This window comes from Pyrgilauda ruficollis, unplaced genomic scaffold (assembly GCF_017590135.1).
Source record: "Pyrgilauda ruficollis isolate IOZ18807 unplaced genomic scaffold, ASM1759013v1 scaffold218, whole genome shotgun sequence".
NCBI lineage: Eukaryota > Metazoa > Chordata > Aves > Passeriformes > Passeridae > Pyrgilauda > Pyrgilauda ruficollis.
This window is the reverse complement of record NW_024521206.1, coordinates 263190-278162: the sequence shown is the minus strand read 5'-3', so window position 1 is coordinate 278162 and position 14973 is coordinate 263190. Positions and strand designations below refer to the sequence as shown.

At 35.6% G+C, this 14973-nt stretch overlaps 1 protein-coding gene across 3 annotated transcripts in view; it reads right to left on the bottom strand.

Moving 5' to 3' along the window:
• The window catches only part of MAN2A1 (mannosidase alpha class 2A member 1), a 104802-nt gene that overhangs the window by 59796 nt on the left and 30033 nt on the right, over positions 1 to 14973 (bottom strand). For all 3 annotated transcript variants that reach the window (XM_041468341.1, XM_041468342.1, XM_041468343.1), the window contains 5 exons: positions 13884 to 14011; positions 12309 to 12482; positions 11197 to 11383; positions 5739 to 5916; positions 1504 to 1706 (listed from right to left, as the gene is read on the bottom strand). In XM_041468341.1, coding sequence (XP_041324275.1) covers positions 1504 to 1706; positions 5739 to 5916; positions 11197 to 11383; positions 12309 to 12482; positions 13884 to 14011 — 870 coding nt within the window. The remainder of the gene's footprint in view (positions 1 to 1503; positions 1707 to 5738; positions 5917 to 11196; positions 11384 to 12308; positions 12483 to 13883; positions 14012 to 14973) is intronic.

Genomic DNA, 14973 nt, shown 5'->3' with positions numbered 1-14973 from the left:
TGTTCATGGCTCCTTCTCTCACAAATATGGACATACACCAGACAGACAGATAGATGGATATTAGCTCAAACATACTATGGAAATAATTATCATGAGTTTGAGGATTAAATATGATCCTACTGTATTTCCTTTGACTTTAAAGAAATAAAAAATAAAAGATAAAAACCCTACTCCTACTGTTCTCATAGCTAATGTGACCTTCATGAAGATTCTCATGGTTTCTGAAAACAAAACTGACAAAAAATGTGATATTAAAATTATGAGAACACATCTATACATTTTTTTATTACATGTTATTTTCAAAGGATAGTGAAAAACTAAAAACTTCCCAGGTACTTTTTTAAACTATACTTTAATACGTAAGAACATTGACAGATTAGTGTGTCTCCAGAGATTTTTGAGTATACCTTTTTCAGAAGCTGAAGGCAACTGAAGCATTTAAATTAAGGAATCTCTCTAATAATGTAAAATTTTAAATACTACACACAAATTCATATGAAATTTTCTGTAATCTATGTAATAAAAAACAGAAAAATGACAATTAAGTAATGACGCCTAAAAATCTTGAAAAAATAAGACTATGATGAAGATGAAGGAAATTACACCCTTCATGTACTTTAAGAAACAGAAAGGAAATTAATCAAAACTGAAAAAACAATTAACTAGATAATTCAATTTATAAGAATATTATCTGTCCTTTTTTTCCTGTTCTCTTGTGCATCTTTTCTTCTCCAACAGCAGTAATAAACAACGTTATTTTCACTGAAAATTAAAGATTCTTGCTATGAATCATCCACCTTACCACAGTAAAAACTGGATTCCTTGGAAGAAATAAAACAATTTCTGCTAGATACAGTTTCTCTTCTGAAAGGTACTTGTATCTGCCTCCAAACCACCAGTTTCCAAGCTTGCTTTGAAATGCCACTTTCCACACCTCTCTTGGTCGTTCCACTACTGCAGCATCCATTACAGCAAAAAAATTGCAATCCTTCAGGAAGGCTATATGTAAAATGTTCAGGATTTACCTCATATCCATCTGCCCTAGATTTCCTTCTGGAGCTCTATAACACAGGTAAATCATCTTATGTCTGCTACAAGGGAGAACCACTTAAATACTCCATTACCAAAATTCAGCAACAATTTCTTCTTTAAAGAAGATGCAGACAGTTTTCAGAAGAATAGTAGTCTTAGATCACTTGGTTCCTGGTTATTTCTCAGCTTCCTCTGAGAACGTTTTTACTTTTCTCTAAAAAAGTTCACACCATAGCCGCCATAATTCCTTACTTTGTTTTTTTGTGGGTGTGGCTTTTGCTTTCCCTTTTAAACTGCCTTTATCTCAATTCATGAGTTTTGTAGCCTTGACCCTTCCAATTCTCCTCAAGATCCTGCTGGTGGGGAGTGAGCAAGGGGCTTTCTGAAGTTAAATCGTGACAAATACTTACACATTAATCTCTCCTGTGTTCCAAGAAACACATTATGAATGCCCTGGACGGCAGGATTTACCTTATGTAGGATTCCAAGACTCTGTCCAGGCGCTTATAAAAGGGTCGTGATGTAAAGTACCCACTCCAGTAATGATGATCTCTGTCTGCATAGGTGAAGAAGTCTCCACTTAAAACAGGAAAAAGTGAATTGCTGCTCTTTTCACCCAAATTGCTTTCTTTGAGCAGAGCTTCAAAGTAATCAGATAAAGTTCCAAACTGGGCCTGGATGAAAATTAAAATTACTGTAAGAAAGTTCCATTTTCATTACGCAGAAAATACAAAAACAATGAATATGCTTGGTTCCATATGCATTGCAGAAATACACAACTCTTCTGGCAGATTTATAGCAGAAAACCTCTCCTAAAAATTTTTAAAGTTCCCATGCACACTTTTCAGACAAGCTGGATAGCATTTCAAAACTCAATACAAGACGTATTTTCAAAAAAGGCACATCAATTCAATACAAGAAAGAGATGGATCTGTTGGAGCATGTCCAGAGAAGAGTCACAAAAGCAGTTCAGAGAAACACTTTCCCTATGAGAAAAGGCTGAGAGAGATGTGGTTGTTCAGCCTGGAGAGGAGAAGTCTCTGGGGAGCCTTCAGTCTTTCAGTACAGAAAGGGACCTTGCAACAAATATGGGGACAGGCTTTTAGCTGGACCTCTTGTGCTAAAACAAGAGGTAATGGTTTTAAACTAAAAGAGGATAGATTCAGACTAGATATAAAGACAACTTTTAATATGAGGGAGGCAATAAATCCAAGGTGCCCACAGTGGTCATGGACACCCCATCTCTGGGAACATTCAAGGCTGGATTGGATGGGACTCTGGGTCAATCTTTGAAGATGTCTCTGCTCATTACAGGGCAGTTGGATGAGTCAATTTCAAAGGTCTCCTCCAACCAAAACCACTCTACAACTCAAGAAATATGATTTTTAAATTATTATTATTTAAATATATATAAAAATATTATCTAAAGGTCAACAAACAAGTGAAGAATTGTTTCATATACTACAAGTAAGTCAGCAATATATGGGCTGAGTAACACCTCAGTATTACCCAGTTAGCTGTCTGAGCTAAGGAAGAAATGTTTGTAATGCACCAAAAACATAGTTCTCCTAATTCTGTGTTTTCAAAATTAGCTCTCATACTCCAGATCTTGCTTAACCCAAAAGATGACTGTTGATCAAATCAGCATTTGCTTTCAGAAGCTGTTTCCTTAAACTCTTGTCATGGTTTGACCCGGAAGTACTGGCACTGTGCCAGTGTCAATCCATGACAACTCTGTACAAAGAAATTGCATTAAGAGATGTAACACGTGGGAGCAAAAAAATAAATTCATTATTTCCTGGTCATTTTTAAAAATGGTCAGATCTTTACAGGGTAGGTCAAAAACTGGTATCCTTAAGATTCAGGGGAACAAAAAAAAGAGTAAATAAATGATTGGCATCAATGTTGTTAGTACTGAGACATGTTGTTAAAGAAGCATAGATGGCAAAATGGATTTTGAATGAAAGTGAAAAAAAAGTTAATGGAAGCTGGAACAGGACAGAAGACCACATTATGTTACCAGAAATATCCTCACCATAAACTATAATGATAATATCAAGTAACTTTATTTCCTATTAATATTATTATGTTTAACAACAAGTATACAATGTAGCATGCTGCAATTTACAACGCCAAAACCAAGCTTTGGTAAAAATCTTTTTAAAAGTGACTTGGAATATAAGGAGTATCAGACTATCACTGTAACAACGAAATCACACTTTTTAATCATTAAAAAACCCCAAAGATTTTCACTTCAAAGTTGTTCAGATCATCCAAGTATTTGTTAGGTGGAGACAATACAGTAACTTGCCACTTTAAACGGCAGTAAAGCAGAGAAAGATAAACATTGCCTCTGAAATCCCACCATTAGTAAACTTTGTCTTATCAGGCTCTTCTAGGATACTTGCTCTTTTCCCTCACTATCATAGGCACCTACCTACAAGTAAAGAACAAAAAACAAAACCAACACACCAAGAGAAGACACAGAGATGATCTCACTTCTGCATTGAATCAGAGGAGTAAAACCTCACCAGCAGAAGCATCAAAGTCAAGTGAATGGAAACAGTGGAATAACCTGGTAGAGTCTTCTGTTGGCATAGTAAAAGACAGCTTAATTTATGTATAATAGATGCAAAGGAAATCTCTGAATGGGAGACTGAATTCCTCAAGAGCAAAATAGCTGTGTTTTACAGTGATGTACCACACACTTCTAGAACAGAATAGTGGCTGGCAGGAGAATCTCAATGCTAACAGACATATCCACTAGATAAACATCACAAAGAGCTGTCTGAAAGAATAATTCTCCCTTCAGATCAGAAAGGCAGAGTAGGCACTCCCTTGTGCAAACAGTAATATCCCAGGCATCTCAGCACTTCAGGAAGAAATGTGAACTTCTCCTTTATATAATCTAGATTCTTACATAGCTGAGCATGTCCTGTTACTTGCCTGTGGAGTTACATTCCACTAGGGAAAGTGCAGAGGAGTGTGAAAGAAAGAAAATGTGTCTCCATTTAAGCTCATATTTTCAAGAATAAATGACATCAGTTTCAAACAAAACAAAAAATTTAACCAAACCAGAAAAACACACACAAAAAAACCCCACAACAGACAGGCAACAAACAACTAAGAAAGAAGAAAAAAAAAAAGAACAGAAATAGAGAGAGGAAAACCTATGTATCTGAACAAAGTGGAAAGGAGAAATGTTCTGATGCCAACAGTGTTCCAGCTGATCAAAATACCCTAGGTATGAAGCAGCAGACCCAGAGGATTTTGTATCTTTTTGTCTGGGTATTAAAAACGAGATATTTCCATGAGAGAAGCAAGGGTTAATGTGAATCTGGATGGGCACACCTAGCCTAATGAAGTAGACTGCTAGAATCCTTGACAATGGGCTCAACAGAACCTTTCAGAAGAGGAACTTTCAGAGGTATCAAGACAGCATTGGCTCTTGAAGAATGACTTCAGAGCCAGAGCCTTTAGTTTTTGCCCCAGAGACAAAGTCATCCAGCCCAGGTTAGTAAGAACTACAGAAAATATGTTGCTGTTAGTATCCAAAGAGCGATTACCTGTACAGTACACACATTTTTGACAGAAGTAAAGCTAGTGATAGCAGCAAGCTTAAGTTTTAGAAGATGGTCTTTAAGAAATTTGAAGAGTACTCTCCAGGTCTGTCTCCCTCCACTAAGATATAGTGGTCCTTCACCAAACATCATGTCACCCACATCCCATAGGAAATACACAAAATCCATATTTCAGATAAGATATAATCCCAAGAAATAATTTTTCTTATGCAGAATACAAGTCCAGAAGTCAGCAGAAACTAATAACATACTACAGACACTACCCAAATGCACAGGAGGAATCAGGGGAGTTCTCAGAAAATATAAGGAAAAACAGTTGCATGTACAAACCATATGAAAGATACCAGGTTTAAAAAAAAGCCTAAATGTGAAAGCAAGCAAAAGTACACTCTCAGGTAACACTCAAAAACCCCAAGGCTGTGGCCCACATTTGTTAATGTCATGCTGAAAGATGATGAGAAGTTGTCAGAATACAGAGAACATCTGTAGCACCAGAAGTCCCTAGGGCCTTCTTGTACTTCAAGAAGTACACATTAGATCATATGAATGTGTGTTTTAACTCTTACACATAATTGCTGATTTGAAGTGGTACCTCCTCTGATAATTGTGTTAATATACTCAGTCCTTTTGCAACCAGGTCGTCTCAGATTTTATTGTATTCAACAACATGTGCCAGCAATGGCATCTCTTAAGATTTTTTTGTTTTGGGATGTCAAATCAACAGGACACAAATAAAGCAGCAAAATCCTCTTGAACTTCTAATACGAAAATACAATTGTTTGAATTAACAAAGTCTGTGAGTCTTAAGTAACAATGTCTGAAGCCTGTGAAAACTGGCTAAGAAAACTATTAAACCTACTAGCTATTCCCCAAATTAATCTAGTTTGGAAACTATCTATAGTTTTCAAGCCAATATTATCAATAGCAACGTTTTTGGTTTTGGGGGAGAGAAGGTAGTAAAGGTAAAAAAAAAAAAGTAAGCTACATCAATCTGCTGCTATATAATATATAAAGATTCACATTTGAAAAAAACCTAACCTAACCACAATTACTTTTTCCATGAAGAATCACAGAATATTGGGAAATACTGTTTTCTACACAAACCAGAAAATATGTTGTAGTTACCTTAACATGCCACTCAGGACGAGAATTCATATAATCAAACAGCTTCTGATAATTCTGGTACTGCTGATCCCATTCAGAGCTTTCGGTGTAGCGGAAATCATCCCCAAGTGGAGCTAACAGAACTTTTGTACGGAAAAGCTTTGACTTCTTCCTGTATTGATCTAATATAATCCAAGCCCTTGAGAAGAGGAAAAAAAGAAGAGCAATTCAGAAGAGGGAAAAAAGTCAGCATTTGACAAGACAATTCTTAGATACCAAGTCGTGCATTAGGATGACCCCAAAAAAGACATACAAAACTCTTGTTATCTCACTTTGTAACAAAAAGCTGGATGCAATTCTCCCCACTGGGACACCATATTCAACCTACTATTGTTGCAAACACCATGCTAATTCAATCCTTCAATAAGCTTATCAAGCCTCATCTCAAGCAGTAGGGCAGTCTGGATCAATTTGTGGATGTGCCAAAACTAACCTCCAGTTCAAATTATGTTTCCCTGCTTTATATTTAGATAACAATCCTAATCCTCTCCAGCTCCTATTTACAATAATAAGCAAGCTCTTTCCCTCTGGCACCTTCCTTTGATACTTTGCTTATACCTTCATGTCCTTGGCAGAAAAACTGCCCACAGATTAATCTCTGAGAAACTCCAGCCTTGCAAATAAAAAAAAAAAAAGCATGCAGGAGGAAGTGTGCTGCTAAAAATTAATGTTCTCTCTTCAGCCAGGTTCTTACATGTCTTAGAGCCATCTTTCTTGAATCTTTGAGTCCTGAAAAATTAAACCCACTGTTTTATGCTTTTGGCCTTAAAAAAAAAACAAAACCAAAAACCTTAAGCTACCAAACCCAGAAACAAAATACTCACACACATACACAGAGAAAAAAACCTGCAGAATTATACTTTGTCTGCTAATTCTAGGATGGGTAAACTATCAGTTCCACAGCAGCAATATATTAAGAATCACAAGCCTGGTATCTAGCTTACTGAAAAAGTCCATTTTCAACCCTCCCCCTCCAAGTCACAATTATTATCAGCATCTTCAGATGCTGATGCCCTCTAATTAAAATTTTGTAAATAATTTTCATAGGAAATAAAAACCATAGTAACATGTTTAAGAAAATAGAAATACTAATTCCAAGGCTTTAAAGAAAAATACCAGAAAAAGCAGATTCTAATGAGGTTCTTTTGTTTCTTCATGTCTTTTTGATAGATGATCTAGCAAAATCACCTTTCAACTGATGCTCTTGAAGAAATGCTATTTAAGCATTTATGCAGAATTTCTAGTGCAATATATTTGAAACCTCTCTTTCTCTGAGCAGCATGTCAGAGCTTACTTATTTATCTGATTGCATAAACACAATGTCTGACAGTATTCTGGAGAGAGAAAGGGGCCATGACATTAACTTTATTTACCCATCTAGTGGCTTCCCCCGTTCCCTGTCTATTAGTCGATTTATAATTCAGATTGCCAATCAATACTTTCCATGAGTCTCAACAGGTTGTAAGATTAAAACACAGAAGTTTCCTCACCACACAGCTACCAAAACAACTGGCACAACACAAGACTTTGCAATGCTTCCTCCTAAGTAGCCAGTCTAACTCAAATTTTCCACATATAGGCTATGGTTGAAAACATACTTTAGTGTTGAATCTCTTGAAAAACACAGGTTACAGATAAGAGGACATTTGACTTAAACATCTCTCTTCAAAGTCCTCGGGTTTCTTTCCAAATATCCAGCAAAATTCATCAGTATTGCTGCCTTCCCATTCTTAAAGTACTGATCACTGTGGGATTATTATTATGTGTTTTTAAGGGAATAGCAAGATTTTCCTCTATTGCAAACCACTTTTAATTGCAAAAACACCAAAGAACATCAATTCAAGTACATCCTTCTACGTTTCTCTCAAATAACTTCCTAAATCATTAATTCATACAGGAGTGTGAAAGTGCCAGCAGAAAAGTCCAGACAGAGCACAGTGAAGACAAAAAATACCTCTGGAGAAAAAAAAAGCTTCCATTGAGTCTCATCAATTTTTTTCCCTTTATTGTTCCGCAGTTAAACAGAATTAGGTACATTTTGATATGTTTATCCTGCCTACCTGAATGAAAATCTGAAAACCACACAGGAGATCAGCCATGATAAATTTTTTGTTTTCAAGCTTTCAGATTATCACTGAGTGCTTGAGACCTTTCACAAATAAAGAAAATCTTTTTGTACCACAACTTCTTTTAATGCAAAAAACCCAAGTATTTGAGTAAATATGTACCAAAACAATAAACATGGCTGGTTTTGACCCTTCCTATGCCAAAGGAAGAGGAGCAGTAGCCACCTGAAGTAGGCAATCACAAACATTAACCACCACGTGACCATACAATGCAACCATAAAGATAAAAAGGCTGAAAGGCAAAACTGGGCTTTTAAACAGTTGCTGGTGAAGAGGAAAGTCCATTCTCTACTTCTCTGAAGAACACAACTTGCAGCAAAGATTCTCTCCTATTTCTTGGGGGAGAGAGAGAGAGACACACACTGAAACAAACTGTGCTTCTGCTAACAACTCATTTCCATTCAAGGAAGAAAAAGCAAACAATCCAGGAAAAAAAACACAAAAAAAACCCCAGAAAAACAAACAAACAAAAAACCCCAACAACAACAGCCAACAGCTGCTTTTTCTTTGTAGTCTGAAAAACTTCACACTTCAATGTTCAAACATATGGATAAGGATGAAGCTGCAAATCAGGGCAAGTGCAAACTGCAATAGTAGTCTTAATAACCTAAGCTGTTATGAAGTGTAACTAAACAAATACAGGTTTTCAAGTAGATTGCTGCTTCATTCCTTCTTACCAGGTCACAACCTAAGTGGCAAGGCAATGAAAAATCCAACTACTAGGCTGAAGTTTTCAATGCAGCATCTCTTTAATATATATGTAAGGCCAAAAGTAGTATTGAAATCAAAAGCAACAGCCCCAGCTGAGTATTCAAGATCTGGGTTTTATTGCTTTTGTTTTAGTTTTGGCATGAAAGAAGGTCAGTGATCTAAACGTGGTCTCTAAATTAATCAACTTTTTTCCAACCCATTATTGTCCTGTATTTTTCTAGTCTTAAAGCAATCAGAGATAAGAGGCAGATTAATTAGAGTGCTGCAAACCTATAACCTTGGAAAATTATGATGTAAAGATAGACTTTTCAATTCTGGAACTCATACATCTCCTCATCATAACAACTGTGAAACATGTTATTACAGAGAGGTCAGATCAATAACATGTTTGTTTGTCTACAGTATTCCAGCTTTTTCAAAAAACACACATAGCATGTTTTAGCATTCTCCATCAAAACATTACCTCCTGTGTTTTAGTGGGTTTATTTGAAACTGGACACTAAAAGTGTGGTTCAAGTGTTCCAAATGTAAATAATCCAGGCCTCCAACTGAAAGACCACGTGTTAGTTTTACTTTTCCCATAGGTATCATACAGCATACTGATGTTTCAACTCCCTGCTTGACACCAAAACTGCTTTTATCTAAAAAAAAACTGATGCAAAATATTAAGTTTCAGAGACCATATTGAGACAATAATCACTTCAACTTGATCATGTGTTCACTACATCTCTGCCACATTTATCTTATTCTTAAATATCCTTTGACACGTGAAAACCCCTTTCTTTTACAAAATCTAATTTAGATTGTTATGCAAAGGTTGCATCAATGAAGTGCAGGGATTAAGAATAATCAAAAACCAAGACCCTTGAAAAGATTATTTCAAGCAGACACTCTAAATTATATTTATAGCCTCTATGTTTCACGTATTTTTTATACAAGCTGTTGCTCTTCTGCAAATATTTGTCTCAACTAATTGAGATATATAGTCAAGACTTTTTTTATTTAATTACATTATTTATTTTGATTTTAGTTTTTGATGTAATGACATTATTTATTTTTATTTAATGACATATTTATTTTGATTTAATGACATATTTATTTTGATTTAATGACATATGAATTGTCCTTCACATGCAATAGGCACTGGCTATGTCACACTTTTCTACTTTTCTCCTGCGACCATCATCTTTTTTTTCTCTACTTTATCAAAACCCCCTTTTTCCTGTCATCATTTCAATTTCTACCTTTAAATACAGCAGTTGTAAGGTATTCTGTTTAATTTTGGTTTTATCTTCAGCAATATTTTGTAACTGAATTTGGTTGAGTGAAGTTTTCATTATGCTTGTCAGAATTTATACTCAGAAAAAAAGTGATCCATACTTGACATGTAGACAAGCAGTGCAACATAATCACATCATCACTTTAAAACTTCAGCACCAAGGACCAAAAAGTCACCCTGCTCTCCTTAATACAGCTGTTACACTCAGCAGTTTGCACTAATTATAAACAGCTGCCTCAACTTTTTACCTCTGGAAACCTGATGTAATGTGAAGATAGCAATAGGGCCACAGAATACAATTATTTTCCGGAAACACCTTTGGCAGATTAACTCACTTCCATTTCTTTTGGTTTTTTCCTTCCTTTACTCTCCTTCCCCAACTCCCTACCTCCACCCCCCACCCCATCACCCAAAATTGAGAAACAGTTTTGTAGAAGTGTAAATTTGATTCTTAACTGTGGCAAAACAACTCAGTGTTTCTGTTTGAAAAGTAAAACTGAGGTTAATAGGAATTTCCACCCTGGGTACAAGAATTTTCACAATGGGTGCAAAAAAAACAGGAATCAGATTAACTTAAGGTTTACACTTCAGGAAACTTAGGCCACAGGATGCCAAGCTTTTCAAGGATATACCACAGGAAATATCCCACTATTTGTAGTTACAGCACACTACATCGTGCTGCCCCTGAAGTGTTCCACTTGCGGGGGACAGATCACTGTTCATAAAACTCACAAAAAACACAGTAAACCAGTAACACAAGTCCAATCAGATGACTGTGCTCTGACTGCCGTTTAGAGATGGACTCATGTGTCATGAACAGAAAATTTTTAAAACTGCCCCTTCCTTAAGTATAACTTTTCCTCTAATTTCACTGACAGTTACGTTCCCAACTAAAAAGCAAACACCAGGTTATGTAATAGTTATTGTTTACCCATGACAAACTTATTTTAAAAGCTTGTACTGGTTTTGGCTGGGGTAAAGTCACAGTGGTCAGTATGGTGCTGTGATCTGGATATGCCCTGATGACAGGGTTGGCAACAGAGAGATGATTTTGTTATTTCTGAGCAGGGCTTGCACAGAGCCATGGCCTCTCCTGCATCTCAGCCCATGAGTTTTCTCATTTTACTCTTCTGATTCTCTTCCCTGCACCACCAGGGCAGCAGTGGAGCATAGTGGAGCTGAGCTGCTCACTGGGGTTGAACCACAACAGAACTAAGTTCACCAAGCTATACCAGATGTCATCTGGCCAGCATAATTACATTTTTTTAAGGTTATTCCCTTGAGGAGTATGTAAAAACTGTACCTGTGTTGAACATTTCCAGCATGAATGGCTTCTGGTGGAACTCTCCAAGGGCAACTTATTCTTCCTCCAGGAAGTCGCCTGAAATCAAACTGGCAGCAGATTTTTGGATCCGGGCCACAAGTATGAGGAACATCATAGCTATAGAAAGGCATCATATGACAAAGAATATCTGTACTGGATCCCAAATCTGGAATTAAATAGAGTAAAACTTTAAAATAAACCCTTTCAGATTTGCCAAAAGTAAATCACTCCCATGTTCTCAGTCCAAGGATTGTACTGGAAAGACACCATACCAAGACAATTTCTTATTTTGAATATCCACAGCTTGAGTCTATTTTTGTATGTACCTTATATATATAAAGAGGTAAAACAGAGATACAACCAAGATTGGAATGTTTTAGTGAAGCACCAGTTGATTAGGAAACACAGGAACAAATGCTAGGTGTGTTTTACCCAGATAAAACTTGTGATTTTCAGAATTTTAGATTATAATAATAAACATCTTTTAAACTTTGAGTGGATTAAAACAACTCTAAAAAAAACAATTATCAAAACAAAACAAAGAAAAAACCAAACCAAAAGCCAATCACCCTCCTGTCATTGCCTCCTTAGCACAATATTTAAATAAGTTGAAATGTTTCTCCTCCTACACTTCATTTTCACATAGTAGAAAATAAAGGAGTAGGAGGAAGAAGAAAAGTAAAAACAAGTAAAAGAATTTTTCACTTCTTTTACTTTTGCAAGGAATATGAGAGAATGGAAAAAACAAGAGAAGGTAAAAGGAAAAATAAAAGTGAAAAGAAAGGAACAATGGCAATTATATCAGTTTTACATTTAGTGCCTTTTCTAACTCACAAATATTCTCATTTCCCCTTCTGTTATTCAAAGAGGGGGGAAAAATAAAAAAAATCTCATAAATTTAAGCTAGATGAAATGCCTTTTTTTAAACAGAATTGCAAGTTTAAAATTTTCAGGTCTAGACAAACTCTGCTAAATCTCTAAATATTTATGTCTGCAAATATTTCCACAGTACTTATTCAAGCTTCATATTCTCTTCATATTTTACCTGTGTAAATTAACAAAATAAATTGACAAAAAGGAAGAACACATACCCCAGTTCTGTCTCCAAAAAAATTCTAGTGTCTTTTGTGTTGCAAAATGTTTTTTAACGGAATAATGAATCCTCTGTATAAGCATTTTGGAAAATCCTGCGCGCTTCAGAAGGTAGGCCATTGTTGGTGAATGCCCAAATGGATCAATTGCCCATCCAGACTTTGGTTTTACTCCTGTTGACAAAAGTAAAAGCTTTACTTTTCACTCAAAAAAAGTTATTCCAATAATTTAAATGGGAGTACTAAAGATAACATTTCCAAGATTATATACCCAGTTAAGTGTTAAACCTCCTGCAGAACCCTAGAATTAAAAAACTAGAAGTAAACAGTTAAACAAACAAAATCTCTTATAAGGCATTCTAAAATAAATTTAAAACTTTAAAATAGTACTCATTGCTACACTGCTTCAAATTTGCATCAAACATCTTTATTTGGAATCATTAATTCATACACATCCTCTTTCACTTAAAGTAGTTTATAGATATTACAATTAAAAAAGAAAGTTGAAAGAAAATGAATGGATGTGGATAGATAAATGCAACAGCTTGTTGAAATTTCACTGTTATTTAAATAACGTTAATCTTTTTTGGCTTCAGAACTATTTTTTTTTCATTTATTAGTTTGTTGATCAATAGAATCCTGTTTATTAATACTCTCTTTTCACTAAACTTCGTGCTAGCAAATAAGCTGCATCTAACTCTTGCTAATTCATCAACATGTTGCCTTTGGCACTTCTTACTGTCTTTCCAAGAAAAAAAACACAGTAAGGAATGCATTACCCTTTCATTAGGTCTTCCCTTCCCCCTCCAATTATGTCAAGCTGTGCTTATGGAAATTGCAATCTAAGAACAACAGTGGAACAGCTTTCCAAAATAATTTCGGTTAATTGGGTGAAATAATGACAATTTATTATTAAAATCACTGTATAAATATTTTCTATACAAAAAGATTTCTCTCCTCTTGTGGAACTAAACAAAAGAACATCCCAAAGGCAACAAAACAGTTCAGCCAATGTAACTGCAGTCAGTAATTCCTCAATCCTAACATTACTATGGGTTAGGCTTTATAACTACTACTACTACTGCTACATATAATTTTTTTTTAAAGCCTTACAGAAGAGAATCTAATGAACACATAATGAACACAGAGCAGGCAGAATAGATGGAAACACATAAAAGCAGTATCAATTTTTAAGTAGTTTTAAGAATTTTGTCATGATATTCAAAAGACAGAAAAGGCAGACGGGCTGTTTAGACCAGACAAGGGATCTAAAATTTAGTATTATTTAGTGTTAGTATTTGATTATGACAATACTATATGCAGGCCTTACATTGATCAAGACAAAATGCTGTGGCATAAAATTGGTCAAATACACTTTGTCCAGGAACTTTTATCTGCAAACATGAATAGCAAATACCAGACATGATCCAACAGCTTCCTGTAAGTGGTCTGATTTAATGCTGCAGGAAAGCTGAGAAAAAAGAGCCTTCTAAACACCTCAGAAATTTAACAAAAAAGTATTTTCTTACTGACTTCTTGTATTAACATAGTTAAATTTTAGATTCATGTACATACCAAGGTTCTTTTCTAGCCACTGGTGTCCTTCTATCAGCTGGTCAATTAAAGCAAAATAATGAGAAGAAGCTTCATCAGGCATGACCCATCCTCCTGTTACAATTTCAAATTGTCCATCTTTTATTAACCTGAAAAACACATAAATCATATTCAGAATCTTCCATATGAAAACACATTCTTAAAATCAATTTCTGTATACTCAACAGGCAATCATCAGCAACATGACTCCAAAATCTAAATTGTTTTTGCTATTTCCATCACTGGGCTATATTTCTTTAATCAAACAGAGAAAAAATGAACTGCTGAACACAGAAGTATTTCACATCCATGTGCAAAGAAAACCAGTTCTAGTGCACGTGCTATATTAGATTTTTTAAAAATCAGGAAGAAAGCTGTTTCCTGCACAGACTACAAAAATAAAATAAATGTAACACAGCACTGAAGGCCAACTGAGCTGCTTAGACACTGCACACTTCAAGCACTGCTTGAAGTATCTCCCCTAATATCTCCCACCTTTGATCTAATATTCTTTTTAGAGAGCTGATAGATCTTGGAAGTTTATTGTATAACGTTTCAGAACATCCCGCTCATTAAAATGCCTTCTAGAAACAGGCCACAGGACAACCCAGTCTCTCCATTGTCAATGAACATAAAGATCACACTCCCAGCACGAGGTTGCCCCTACAGTTTCAGCACTTACACTGTTCACCAGCGTGGAATTGTTTAACGAATTCAAGAGAAAAACCCACAGTGAACTCATAAAAACTTAGCCCCATCACAGATGGTACCCATAGGAGTAATGAAAATCATACAACAAAAATAATCTTAAGCGCAGCTTCTCCAAGTCTTCTCCAGTCTCAGGTGCAGCTTAACCAACACCTGACTCATCTGAAGAGAGGACGTAGTTCTCTAGTGACTGTCATTTACTGTTTACTGTGTTCCAAGAGATATTTTTATGTCAAATAAACACACAGCTGTGCTATAATACTCACCCACTGCACAGAAATTTTTTTATAAGTAGCTTTTTTGCTTAGATCCTGAAATTTCCACCTTTACCTAACCTTTGAGCCTGTGAAGGGCTCACGGATTT